The sequence below is a fragment of the Aythya marila genome (genome assembly GCF_965140915.1).
Source record: "Aythya marila genome assembly, chromosome: 20".
Lineage (NCBI taxonomy): Eukaryota > Metazoa > Chordata > Aves > Anseriformes > Anatidae > Aythya > Aythya marila.
In genome coordinates, this window is record NC_139061.1 from 11,002,797 (window position 1) to 11,015,184 (window position 12,388).

A 12,388-nucleotide genomic window follows, 5' to 3' on the forward strand; every position below is an offset into this window, starting at 1 on the left:
CTATCACTCTTCATACAAACATGTAAATGTTTGTAAAAAGTTTAATTGCTGCCACGTAAAATACATTTTTAAAACATAAATCCTCCCTCTACAACACCATCCCTCCCCACCCTACCCCCAACAGGCAGAACTGGCTACAAGACAGCTTTCTGAAGACTGACTGGTGCACCAAGGCCACAAAAATTAGTGATCCGGAACTAATTAACATAAACCTCCTGAGGGAAGTATTGCTGCTGGTTATCTTGATATGAGAAATTCAGTTCAGAAGGATAAGCTGGACAGACAGCTGAAAAGCTTTAGTTCTTCCAGTAGGAAATGAATTGATTTGGTGAAGGAAAGCTCTTAATGTGATACTATCATGACAAAAGCACAATCATGGAAAGCATTAAAAATCTTAGAGTAACTTAAAAAACATTTTTCCGTAAGTAATACTAATTATTTCCAGTCTTTCATAAAAGGTGAAAAAAATCAAAGACATTGAATATTTCTCCTCTTTAAACTTAGGACACGTATGGTTAGGAAGCTACAAAGCACCCATGTTCCTCAGTTATCAATTCTGGTTTTGCATCTGGTACTTTCACTTTTCAATTCCCCCTTCCACTGAGTCTGAGGGGGGAAAAAAAAAAAAAAAAAAGGTATGCAGGTATTCACAGACCTGTCAAAGACTGTCTTCACTTTCCTGGCAAAAACACCTCTTTTTACCAAGTCTATCAAATGTGGAAGACGTATTCCTCGCTGCATATCATAATTATCCTTGCATAAATACAAAGCACCTCCAATTAAAGGAAGGTCGACAAAGAACCTTGGCTCTGAAATTAAAACAAACATGGAGGCCCGCTTGGAAGAGGCAACCCCAGCTTACACGGGCTGAGGATTTGGCTTCACACAGCCCATTCCAAATGAACATTGTGGACCAAAGTCTACTGTCAGACATATGGACGTAGGTCTGTAGACAACATGAAACTTGTTTTTCTGTACCCATAATGATCTAATAAAGCACAGGCTCTGAGTTGCACCAATTATAACAAATCTCCTATGCAAACAAGTTTAATTAGCATTACATGACTGCAGTTTATAGGAGTCACATTCCAAAGACAACGCTGGAATGAAATGTCATGAACCAGCCTGCAAGTTTGTCGTTTCCTATTATTTTCCAGATGTTTTGGCCTTGTACATATTCCATCTTGACATTTATGTATGACAAAGAGATACAGTAAGACTTGCAAGACTGCAGGGAATAACCACTTCTTCATACCTCAGTGAAAGAACAGTCTGTTTAAGCTACATTCTCAAGATTGCCCTGCTGCAATGGATAGGTGTGCCTGCTACAAGGACCTCAATGTAAAAATTACTGGTTTCAAGTGTTTCCATAACGCACTGGTCTGTTTTGATATGGAATGAACAGAGTCTACTACAACACTTCAGGAACTCTGACGTGGTGAAGGATTTTTGAGCCATTCTGCTGGACAAGATTAGTCATTACATGAACAAGCATGAAGAAGTGATCCAAACTCAAAATGAGAGAGGAAAAAAAATAAAACAAAACAGAACAGGCTGGACTTTGTGCTATCATTACAAAGGCAGAATAAACAAAACGAAGTGATATTTACTGAGGCATCATCATCTGCAAGAACTTAACAACCTGCAGGTTTAATCTCCTGCCCAGCACTCACTGAATCAGACCTGCAGTGTGTTGGGTCAAAACACGGCTATTCTGACTCAGCGACTTTTAGCGTGCACTTTGCTTTGGTACAGCTGAGTGCAGGACAAGAAATAACCGTGCCTGTTAGCCATGACGTTGTAAACAAAATGCTTAGCAAAAGGCATTTGAACATCAAAAGGCATACCATCAGTTCCATTGTTTTCTTCAACTTGTTGTCACTGGAATCAATGACAGAACAAAAGCTAATCTTGGGACAAGCGGACAGATTAATTTATTCATTTCCAATTTTGTAGGGAGGGAAAAGATTTCGAAGACAAAAGCTCCAAAATATTGTTCTTCACAAAAGAAAAGACTAATATACATCAACATATACTATTACTTTGCTGTAAACACATTGTGTGCACATGCAACATTGCATTAAAACACATTGCTCCTAACATACAATGCAGCATTTACCTGGCTAGCCCAAACCCCTCAAATTCGCAGGCACTAACACCATCTGACACTTTAATGGCTTCAGTAGTAGGTTTTATGAATAAAATATTAACAGGGTGTTACAGAATACTGAAGAATGTATCTACAGAGTTGTATACTGAGGTATGTGTGGGCTTGTCAAACACCCACATTATAAATTATCAATAGTGCAGCTCAGAGTACCCCTTTTGTGCATCAGGAAATCTATGCAAGCATTTTATTATGCTTTGTTCCACTTAATGTTACTTTTCCTGCATCAAGCAGCCACAAGAAAAAGAACTACACACATGTGCTGAAGGACACTTATGGACAATACTCAGCCATGAAATGAAAAAGACTCATTCTACCACACAGAATCCTGTTTTCACAACTAGCTCCTGTGGCACAAAAACCCAGCCTGTCTGGAACTGGACTACAGCATTTTACACAGTACAATGCAACGCCATTTTTTGTGAAGAATTTTCAACTTGAAACACTGTTGAGGAGCACGAAGAAGCTGAACAGGATGATTACACATTGTCTCCTACTACCTGCCCTTATGTGTAGTGCTGTCAAAAAGATGATACTTCTACAAAACAAGTGGCAAATACAAGGGGAGAGCGAGTCTCCCAAGAGTCAGGAGGAAGCGCTAAACTCAGCGCAGTAGATTTTCAGTGTACAGCATTTATTTTTAAATGTAGTTTAAATGGGGTTAGCTAAGTGTCCAACAAATACAGACACTGGGTTCTGTGTTTGATACTCAAAAAGCAGGCTTGCTACTGCTCTAAAGCACTCGTACTGTGACTAAAATCGCAAGGGACAGATGCACGTCCCCATGAATAACTATCTTCACCAGTAAGAGGTTAGAATCGATCTGTCATGTTTCATCAGCAGCAGTCGCCAATTGCATTTCTCCATGCATCGCTGGGGATGAGGATGACAAATTAGTTACAATCAAACGAGGTTTTGGCAGGATCTAGAGCAGGGCTTCCACCTGCCTTGTTCAAGGAGCTACGGTTAGATTTTGCCAAGTCTCTCCTCAAGCAGCTCAGCTCACTGGACTACTCACAGTGAGTACTACTACGAGCACTGCTACTCACAAAGCCCTCCTGCCCAAAGCTGTGCACCAGCCCTAACGAGCTCCCCTCAGCTGACGTATGCTTCTCACACAGAGGCATTAAATGACAAGGAAGCACTGCCTTAACAAGGTGCATAATGTGCTCGTTCTGCAGCTGTGTTCTGTGTCGAAGTGATTCACACAATTAATATTTAACACTACTTCATGTAACAGGTTTCTACCTCAGATCTGTACTGAGGAAACAAAAGTTCTAGTAGAGATTTTCAGCACTTTGTTTTTGTCTGCCAATTTCACATTTCCTTAATGTTCTTTTAAAAGTTTATTTTCCTTAAACATACCTCAGCACCAATCAGTTTTGATCTTGTCCCCCTTACCCTCCATAGCACAAAGTACCTAAAAAGCAGCTGAGCTGACAAATTTAAGCTTCACAGAATGACAGAGCCCTACCTTTTTATATAAACAAAGTTTGTGTTTTGAAAGTAAACACGGTAGCAAATCTCCACTACAATTCCAGGCTGCAGTAGCAGCTATCAACATCAATGAACAGACTAAAAAGTTTTAACAACCTTAATTCCTCCAACTTTTCTTGCCCACTTCATCTGAAGATGAGGAGCACCCAAACCCACTCTTATAAACATTTGGCGCTCAAATTTTAGGCACTGAGACAGCCTGGCACGTTTAGGCTCCTTTCTTCCAGGCTGTCCAGGTGATTTTGGTCACGTTTTGGAGGGGAGCTCAGAGGAGGCATGGCAGGAGGGGGCACGGCAGCAGCGCACTTGGAGCACCGCGGCTCGCCCACAGCAGGAGCACACACGGACACACACACACACACACACACACACAGGTACACACACACAAACACACACGAGGTCAGTGCCCGTCATTTACCCCCTGTGGAGGCCCCGTGAGGGCCCTGCCGCTGCTGCGGCTGAGCTCGCCGGGGCTCTGCCTACAAGCTCTGCGCTGCAGGGAGCGATCCCGGCACGAGGCCGCCGAGCCCCGCGGGCCCGCGCCGCCCCTCACCAACACCGACTGCGGCGCTGAGGCGGCGGCGGGGCGGGAAGCAGCGCCCGGCACGGGGCCGGCGCCTGAGGGGGCCCTGAGGGGGCCGGCCCGGGGCTGCTCAGCCCCGACGCTGCAACGGGGCCGCTCCGCTGGGCCCCGGGGGCACGGGGCCGGGCCCAGCCCCGCCGCGAGGCGCCCTGAGGCGGCCCGGCCGCGCGCGGGAAGCGGCTCCGGGGCCGCGGTCAGCGCCTGAGGCACGGGGCCGCCCCTCCCCCTCCGCGCCCGCCGCGACCTCCGCGCCCCGCCGCGTCCTCAGCTGACCCCGCCCCCCGGCGCCATTGGCCCCTCCCGCCGCCCGTCAGCGGCTACCCCGCCTCCCATTGGCCGCTGCCCACCTGCGGCCGGCCGCCCCGGAGGCTTCCCCGGCCGCCGCCCGTTGCCTCGCGCTGCCATTCGCGGGACGCGGCCCCTCGGCCGGCGCCGCCGCCGGGCACTGGCTGGCGGAGCTGTCAGTCACGGCGCCGCCCGGCCCCCCGGCTCCATTGGCCCAGTAACCCCTTTTCGGGCTTTCGCCTCCCCTCATTGGCTGACGGCGGCGGATAGGGAGCCGCGGTTGGGCGAAAAGCAGGTCTCGGGGGCGGGACGCGGCCCGGGCCGACAGCCGATTGGCCGGCGGCCCGGAGCGGCGCCACGCGATTGGCGGCGGAGGCGGGGGAGGGCGGGGCCGCCCGGGGTGAGGGTTGTATGAGGTGAGGGAATCTCGCGGGGTCTCGCCAGCGCCGGGCGCGGAGGCGCGCGGTGATTGGGCGGCGGGGGTCACGGGGGCGGGACTGAGTCAGGGAGTCTCCGCGGCGGCCGAGCCCTATGGGCCGGCCGAGCCGGGTCCCGCTCGGTGATTGGGTGGGGGCGGCTCTCGCGGAGCCTGGCGGGCCGGGTCCCATTGGCTGCGGCCGGGCGTCGGGCGCGCGCCCCGCATGGGGGCGGGGGGGCCCGGCGGGGGGAGGGCAGGCCGGCTGCGCGTGCCCGCGGTGCGCTGCGCGCTGGGGCTCCGGCGGGAGGTGAGTGCGGGGCTGCCGGGGGGGAGGGGGGGGGCGGGATGAGGGGGGGGCGGAGCGGCGCCCCCCGCCCCCACCGTGCACCGGGGCCCCCCCCGCACGCCCCCGGCCCCCGCCCCGCCCCGCCGGGCCGGGCCGTGCTGTCAGGGCGCCGCCGCCGCCGCCCCCCCCCCCCCCGGCGCCCCCCGGCCGGCCCCTGACGCCCGGCGCTGTGTGTGTGTGGTGTCCGTGTCCGTCTGTCCGTGTCCGTGTCTGTGTGTCCGTTGCAGGCCTTCGAGGAAAAAGTTGCGAAGTGGCGAGCGGCCCGCCCGCGGCAGGTGCCCGGCCGGAGGCAGCGATGTAGGAGGCGCGGGAGGCCCGCGGAGATAAGTGGGGATGTGGGCATGGCGCGGGTAGGCTGGGCACGGCGCGCACCGGCTCCCAGGGCAGCGGCTCCCAGCCCAACCCCCGCGGGGAAGGGGCGCCCAGCGCGGTTTCTTTAAAAAAATATATCAAAAAAGAATAATAATAATAATAATAATAAAAAAAATATAAAGACGTGCGGACAAAGCAGACCCGCCCCGGCCCGCTGCCCGAGGATGGAGCTCCAGTAGCCGGCCGGGGGGCTGAGGGGGTCGCTGGGGCCCGCGCGCACATGAGGACCCCGCGAGCGCCCGGCGGCAGCAGGAGATAAGGCCCGAGGGGCTCCATGTGCCGCCGGGTGGGCCGCGCGTGCTGAGAGCCAGCTCGTGGCGAAGTGTGGCGAAGCTCGGTGTTACGGCCCAATGACAGCCTGACCCAGTTGTCGTCCACGCCGGGGGCATTTGGTTGAATGTCTCTTTGCGGCGCGACGGCCAACGCAAAAATGATGGCGGCTTACAATGGCGGTACGTCTGCGGCGGCGGCAGGTCACCACCACCACCATCACCACCACCTTCCTCACCTCCCTCCTCCTCACCTCCATCACCACCACCACCCGCAGCATCACTTGCATCCCGGCTCTGCGGCTGCGGTACACCCCGTACAGCAGCATGCCTCTTCGGCGGCTGCGGCCGCGGCGGCTGCGGCCGCGGCCGCGGCGATGTTAAACCCAGGGCAGCAGCAGCCATATTTCCCATCACCGGCACCGGGTCAGGCCCCTGGACCAGCTGCAGCAGCCCCAGCTCAGGTACAAGCTGCAGCAGCTGCTGCAGTTAAAGCGCACCATCATCAGCACTCACAACATCCACAACAGCAACTGGATATTGAGCCGGACAGACCTATTGGATATGGAGCCTTTGGTGTTGTCTGGTGAGTAACGAAAAAAAACCTGAACCAATCTTTCCATTTTTATTTTTAACCAAATCATAATTCATTCTTGGTTTTGCCATTTGATCCAGAATACAAGAAGGCTGCTTACCACAGAGTTTTTGTGCTGGTTCTTCTCTCTTCTTAGAAAGTTGGCTTCACTTGTCTCTCTTGGCAGAGCAAGGCGTAGAGTGGTGGAGAGCAACCTCCCGTTAGCAGGCCACACCACCAGTCTTCTTTAAGACAGACGCAGCGTGTTTACATGCCTTCCCTGCACTTAATTAGAATATGTATTCTGTTTAGCTAAGCTGTACTTCCTAAAATTTCAGGTTAACAAATGAGTATTAGAATGTAGGTTTTGATCTGACATAAGAGCTGGAAATTGAAAGCGTATGAAAATGTCTTCCTCCTTCAGTCACCTGTCAAGATCTTTGTCTAGGAGCTGCCTGACCTGCAGTGGTATGCTATGTGCTGCCTACAACAGAATATCTGAACTTTGCTCTCCTCTCATAAATGTAAATGGGATTTTCTGTCTCCTGTACTACTGCCTACAGCTCTTTTATTCCCCCAGCTGCTGTTTCAGAGGATTTTGTCAGTGGATCGTAATCTCTTCTAATATATTTTGTGACCACCTTAATGTAATGTATGCAATTATTGCCCTTCAGGATCACTGAAGCGAAGCTAGAGTGATTTTTGAGTAGCTTTTTATAAGCCGTTGCCAGTTTTACCCTGTTCTGCAAAGCTCTGTGGGACCGCAGGAGATGCCTGGGTTTTGTTTTTGAGAGCAAGCGACTGCAGCACGCTTCCTGTGCAGGGAACACCGAGTCTGAAGTGGGTAACTGTGGCGCGTCCCTGCAGAGCTTGCCTCGGCGCTCGGTCGGTGTGACTTTGTGTTGCTTGAGGAGTTCTGCTTCAGGTACTGCCCGTGCTCGGGTTGCACCGAGGCAGAAGTGCCGTGTGCTTGGGGTCGTGGCCGCGGAGAGCTTTGCGGTACGGGGCTGGGAGCTCTACAGGGCAGTTCCTCACCCCTGCCCTGGCACGGGTCACAGCAGTGTTTGCAATAAACCGTCTTGGCTAGGAGCTAGGCGCAGCTTGGTGTTACAGCTGATCCTGTGCCCCGAACGCAGCAGGTCCAGGAAGTTCAGCTAAACGCCGACTTCTCGAAGTCGGGGGGTGCTGTTGTGCAGCCGGCGCTGCGCTGCTCTCGCTGCGATAGCGTACAGGAGTCTATGAAAGAACCAAAACTGAGAAGAAATCTTTAAAATATGTATCTAAAGATTATTTCCATCTGTTTGTGTATTTATTTCTGGATAAAGTGTTTTTTTCTCTTTAATCTTAATTGTTACAGGCTGGCTTAAATGTAGGGTGTTATGTAAGATCAGACCTCGTTATCGTTCGGTTCTAACATTTTGTTTACCTCTACATATTTCCTAGGGATCTTTATTTTTCTCAGTTTTATTTGCCAAAAAAAGATCTTTGCCAAGAGAGATCTCTTTTGTAATATTCAGTAGAATAAAAGGTTACGTTTGCATATTTAAATATAGTATCATTAAGAATGCTGAGGAAAAAAAGAGTAGAAGTAAGGAGGGGCTGCAGGGACTGATGTCGGGCTGCAGGGACTGATGTTGGGCAGGGCGCTGCCAGAAGTGCCCCTTGGTCCCGAGACCCCCGGCTGTCCAGCTGCACCACGCCAGCAGGAATTGCCACTGGTGAGACTGTGCTTGCAAAGTTGTAACTACAGCTTTTACTTCAAGATAACGACAGTTTTGTGGCTTTTGTTTCTTTGTTTTTAAAGGCCATGGGGGTGTTAAATGAACTAAAAGCAGAAGCCTGGAGGTCAGATCTCCTTGGTGAAGTTGTAAGTCTGTACAGACTGAGAACATAATCGGCTGAACTCCAGTTCCTCTTTGCTCACGTGTGTTTGAGTTCTGTGGTCACCGTTAGGCTTTTGGCATCTCGAATTGACTTCTGCAAGTGCATTTGGGAGTCTGCGTGCCAGCAAGAGTTAAGCTGAATTTTAGGTTTCATTCAAATCATGAGGGCATGTCTGTGTAATTTAATTCCGGCCATATAAGATAATGGAACTGAACATAAACATCGAGTTGGGTATTTACACTTTGAGTTAACTTAGACATGAAAAAATGCATACTTTGGTGCAAATGTAACATAAAATTTTCAGCAAGATAAGGCCGAAGCTGCTTGTGAGTAAGGATTCTGTGGCGTATCTGTATCTCTTCCTGAGCACTTACCGGCACTGATAAATAACTGAAAAGTTCATATGTGCATTGCTGAGGGAAGCTGGTGTTATTCTACAGGCTCTTCAGTATTTGAAGTCTTTCATCTCACTGCTGCGACGTGTCGTCGTGCTGTCCAGGAGGATGCAGCTTGTCCTGCACTTAGCCTGAGCTCCTCAGAGAAGCCGTGGGCAGGGAGCGGTGCCGAGTTTCCCGTTAGGTTACTGGGAGGGATTTTGGCTTGGCATTGAGTTAGCCTTCGTCATTAGCTCGTTTGGTGCTTGATGATGTGTCGGGGTTGCTAATGTGCCGCTGGAGTTTGTCACTCCCGAAGAGCCGAAGCATCGTGCTTCAGCATTTTCATGATTAACTCACGTGGGCTGCGCTCGTGTTTGTGTACACAGGCTGCAGCCGTGGCTATCTGCACCAGGAGGTCCTAATGAACCGTGCTGGGCACCTCTGTGACCGAGTGTTGATTTGAAAGTGAACTTAACCCAGGCTGGCGAAGGAGAAGGGAATCTCTTCACCAGTCACCGTTCAGTTGCTGCCTTGACAGAGCAGGGCTCTGCAGCTGGCGTTGCGTGTGCCATCACCCCGCTGAGCCTCGCTGCTCCTGCACATGCAGCAGCGTGGGGGTGGCAGGGGAGGTGCTGAGGCAGGAGGCGCACGGGGGCCTCCCACCAGCTCCTGCGGATTTGCTGAGTGGAGTCCTGCTCTGGCGGAGGGCTGAGAGCTGAGCTGTGTACCTGTCCTGCTGACAACATCTGGAAATACTGGGGAAATAAATCCAGATTTTAGTTTCAGTGAAAGCTCCGTGCCCCACGTTTCAAAACGCGTATCTGGTGTTGGGAAGCCTTGTGTATATCCCAAGAATGAGGAGCTGTCCTTTGCAGAAGTGCTCCCTGTTTTGCCGGGCAGACATGCTACTGCCATCTGGTGGGATCCTTAAAAAATAAGAGCGATAAAAAATGCCCTGACCCTGGCTGGGAGTGAGGGGCGAAGACTCCATACGTCTGCAAGAGGAGCTCGTGCTGCTTTCATGCCACGTGCCGAGAGCAGAGGAAAACTGCAGCTGCCGTGGAGGCAGGCGGGGAAGGATGACTTGTATGGCTGGGACTGTATGGGAAGGTCTCGCTGCTTGGGATACATCCACCCCCGGAGGGTAAGAACCCGCGCCTCTGTAAGGTGTGTGGGGATGGGGTTTGTCGTGTTCGTGTCTCTAATTGCGAAAAGTTAGCATCAAGGGTTATGAAATCAGGCAGGCTGTTTTGTTACTGTAAAAACCGTGTCAGAAAGCACCTGTCTCTGGGGGAAATGGGATACTAAGGACACTAGAAAAAAGATCTAAGTTTGTTTTTTAAAAAGGCCTGATCTATGTGATTTTAAATTGCAGTGTGGTTTTCAGTGCATTTGTTTCTAATGCTTTTTATCCAGAAAGCCAAATAGCAGTGTAATGTTGCAAAGAGTTTGGCTCTTGATTTTAAGGTAGTACAATATGTACAATATGCTGGTCTTAATGGCAGAAATAATTTAGTCTAATTTTATACTTAGCTCCTGGCCTTCAATGGCCTGAAATCACTACGGTCAATGCTAAGTAAAAATTGAAAAAATATTGCGTAGAAGTATCAATGTGGGTACCCGACAACAATTAATGGGGGTTATCAGTGCTGATCCGAAGCAGAGCAGTAGGACAGGCACTGTTAGGACAAACTGCTGGCCTCCCGACCGCTGCTGGGAGGGAATGCCTCGTGCTGAACAAGTAAGCAATGTAGCTCAATTGTTTGGGACAAAACTGCTAGAATATATATTAGAATATATTATATATATTCTATATTCTCTTCCCTCTCAGCCACACAAGCATTACAGCAGAACAGCCTGTGACTGGCTCTACAGTCCAGCTTTGATTTTTCAGACATGTTTCAGATGTTCTTTCCCCTCTCTCCCCACGTACTTTTTCACTTCTTTTAAAGAGAGTTTGAGTTGTCCCTCTGACCAGCCAGCAAACAGATGCCTCTGGTGTTTGTAGACGGAGTATCAGAAGTAATGTAAAAAGCGGGATCTATATTCAAAACAACTTGTAGGCATGACTGAAATCCCATTTATTTCTGGTCAAAAGAATTCAATAAAAAGAAACTGGGCTCAGTCACGGCAATTTCCACTGTAACATTTAGAATTTAGCAGTAAGCGCTTGGTCCATGCTTAAGTTATAAATATTATTACAAGAGTGATGGATCTGAACGTGTTTGGCTTTCGTTTCTGAAGTGCAAGTATGTGGTGTGCCTGGTATTATTGCTTGATAAAGCAATTTATCAATTTAAAAAAATATTTTAAAATTCCTGTGACGGATTATTCAATGACTGTAAGCAGTGAGTAAGCTCTCTCTTGCTCAGTACCAACTTTGCGGGGCTGTAAGCACGCCCTGGTAACAAACAGCAATCTGATTTCCAGCCTGTGCTTGGACTCGCCAGTTCGAGTCTGTCCCGACTTACCTGCCCAGCTGGGAAGTTCTTTAGGAAGTAAATACCGGCCTTTGGGATCGGAGCTGCGGCGCTGATGAGCTGGCAGCCAGGCTCATTAGCGCTCAGCGAGGTGCTGAGCCCATGGAGCCCCTCTACGGGTTAGGGGAGCAAGGCTGTGCCAGAGGGGCAGTGGGGGCAGCTTGTGGAGGATGGGGCAGGGATGGGTTAGGTGGGGCACACGCGGGGCCACGGCACTGTGCTGCGTGCCGCAGCCGCTGGCATCGCTCGCTCGCGTCTGTGGCAGTGCCCTGGCTCGGGGCTGGCAGTTCTCTTGCCCAGGCCAGAGCAGCGTGGGTTGGTTTTTGAGCCCTGTCGCTCGCTCCTGAAGTTGTCTCGTGTGGATGTGTTCGGCTGCTCTACGAAGCTTTAAGTGCAGTAGGTGTAGGCAGAGTCCTGGCATTGTAGTTTGAAAGTACATGGCGTGGAAGGGGCTGCAAACGTCGCTTTATTGTGAGTCAAACCAACTATTACGTCCAATTCTGTAAAGCAGACCCCCGAGTGAGGTGGTAGATGCTTAAATGAGAGTGGCTTGTGACAGGCAGTACAAATACATATGTAAAGGACAGAGGCTTATGTGGTTAATGCATTTATTTATTGATAATAGTATTTTACCATAATAAGCAGTAACAAGGAAAAAGTGAATGCGAGTGGAAGCGGATGGGATGGGGAGTGAATGGGGAGGAGCTGAAGGTGCACACCACGGCGATTGCCTGCTGCCTGCATGCGGAGAGGCCGTACAAATTAGAGTTGTGTCTGCGGGCCATGCATTTTAAAAAATACCGCAAGTAACCTTTTCCTTAAAATGCATTTCTTCACTTTGTTCTGACTGCTCCTTTTCCTCTCCTCCACCCCTTTTTCTTACTTTTCCAGTGTTGGCTGTGGTACTTCATGCAGTGCAGCTCGCCGGCAGCAAGTTTAAACGTCGCCGGCAGTGTTTGGGTAGGGGCTGTGTGGGCAGTGCCGGCTGCTCCTCTGTGGAAGGCTCTCGAGCTCTGTCCACCGCAGGGGCAGGGGCAGGGGCAGGGGCAGGGGCAGGGGCAGGGGCAGGGGCAGGGGCAGGGGCAGGGGCAGCCCACCTCGCCCATGCTCTGCAGTGCCCTGACTTGCCGAGACGC

General features: G+C 50.9%; 2 protein-coding genes across 10 annotated transcripts in view; one reads left to right on the forward strand and one right to left on the reverse strand.

The window, feature by feature from the left end:
• LYRM9 (LYR motif containing 9) overlaps positions 1-4,672 on the reverse strand; it is a 37,063-nt gene extending 32,391 nt beyond the window's left edge. For 2 of the 8 annotated variants that reach the window (XR_014318846.1, XM_082776031.1), the window contains exon 1: positions 4,083-4,461. The gene's annotated coding sequence lies outside the window, so the exon portion shown is untranslated. Of the gene's footprint in view, positions 1-4,082; positions 4,465-4,594 lie in introns of those variants that run through there. The other 6 variants (XM_082776028.1, XM_082776029.1, XM_082776025.1 and 3 more) reach the window with 4 other exon arrangements.
• Positions 4,673-5,210: 538 nt separating this feature from the next.
• The window catches only part of NLK (nemo like kinase), a 49,121-nt gene continuing 41,943 nt past the window's right edge, over positions 5,211-12,388 (forward strand). For both annotated transcript variants that reach the window (XM_082776258.1, XM_082776257.1), the window contains exons 1-2: positions 5,211-5,257; positions 5,524-6,523. In XM_082776258.1, the coding sequence (XP_082632384.1) occupies positions 6,066-6,523 (458 nt within the window). In that variant the 5' untranslated portion in view covers positions 5,211-5,257; positions 5,524-6,065. The remainder of the gene's footprint in view (positions 5,258-5,523; positions 6,524-12,388) is intronic.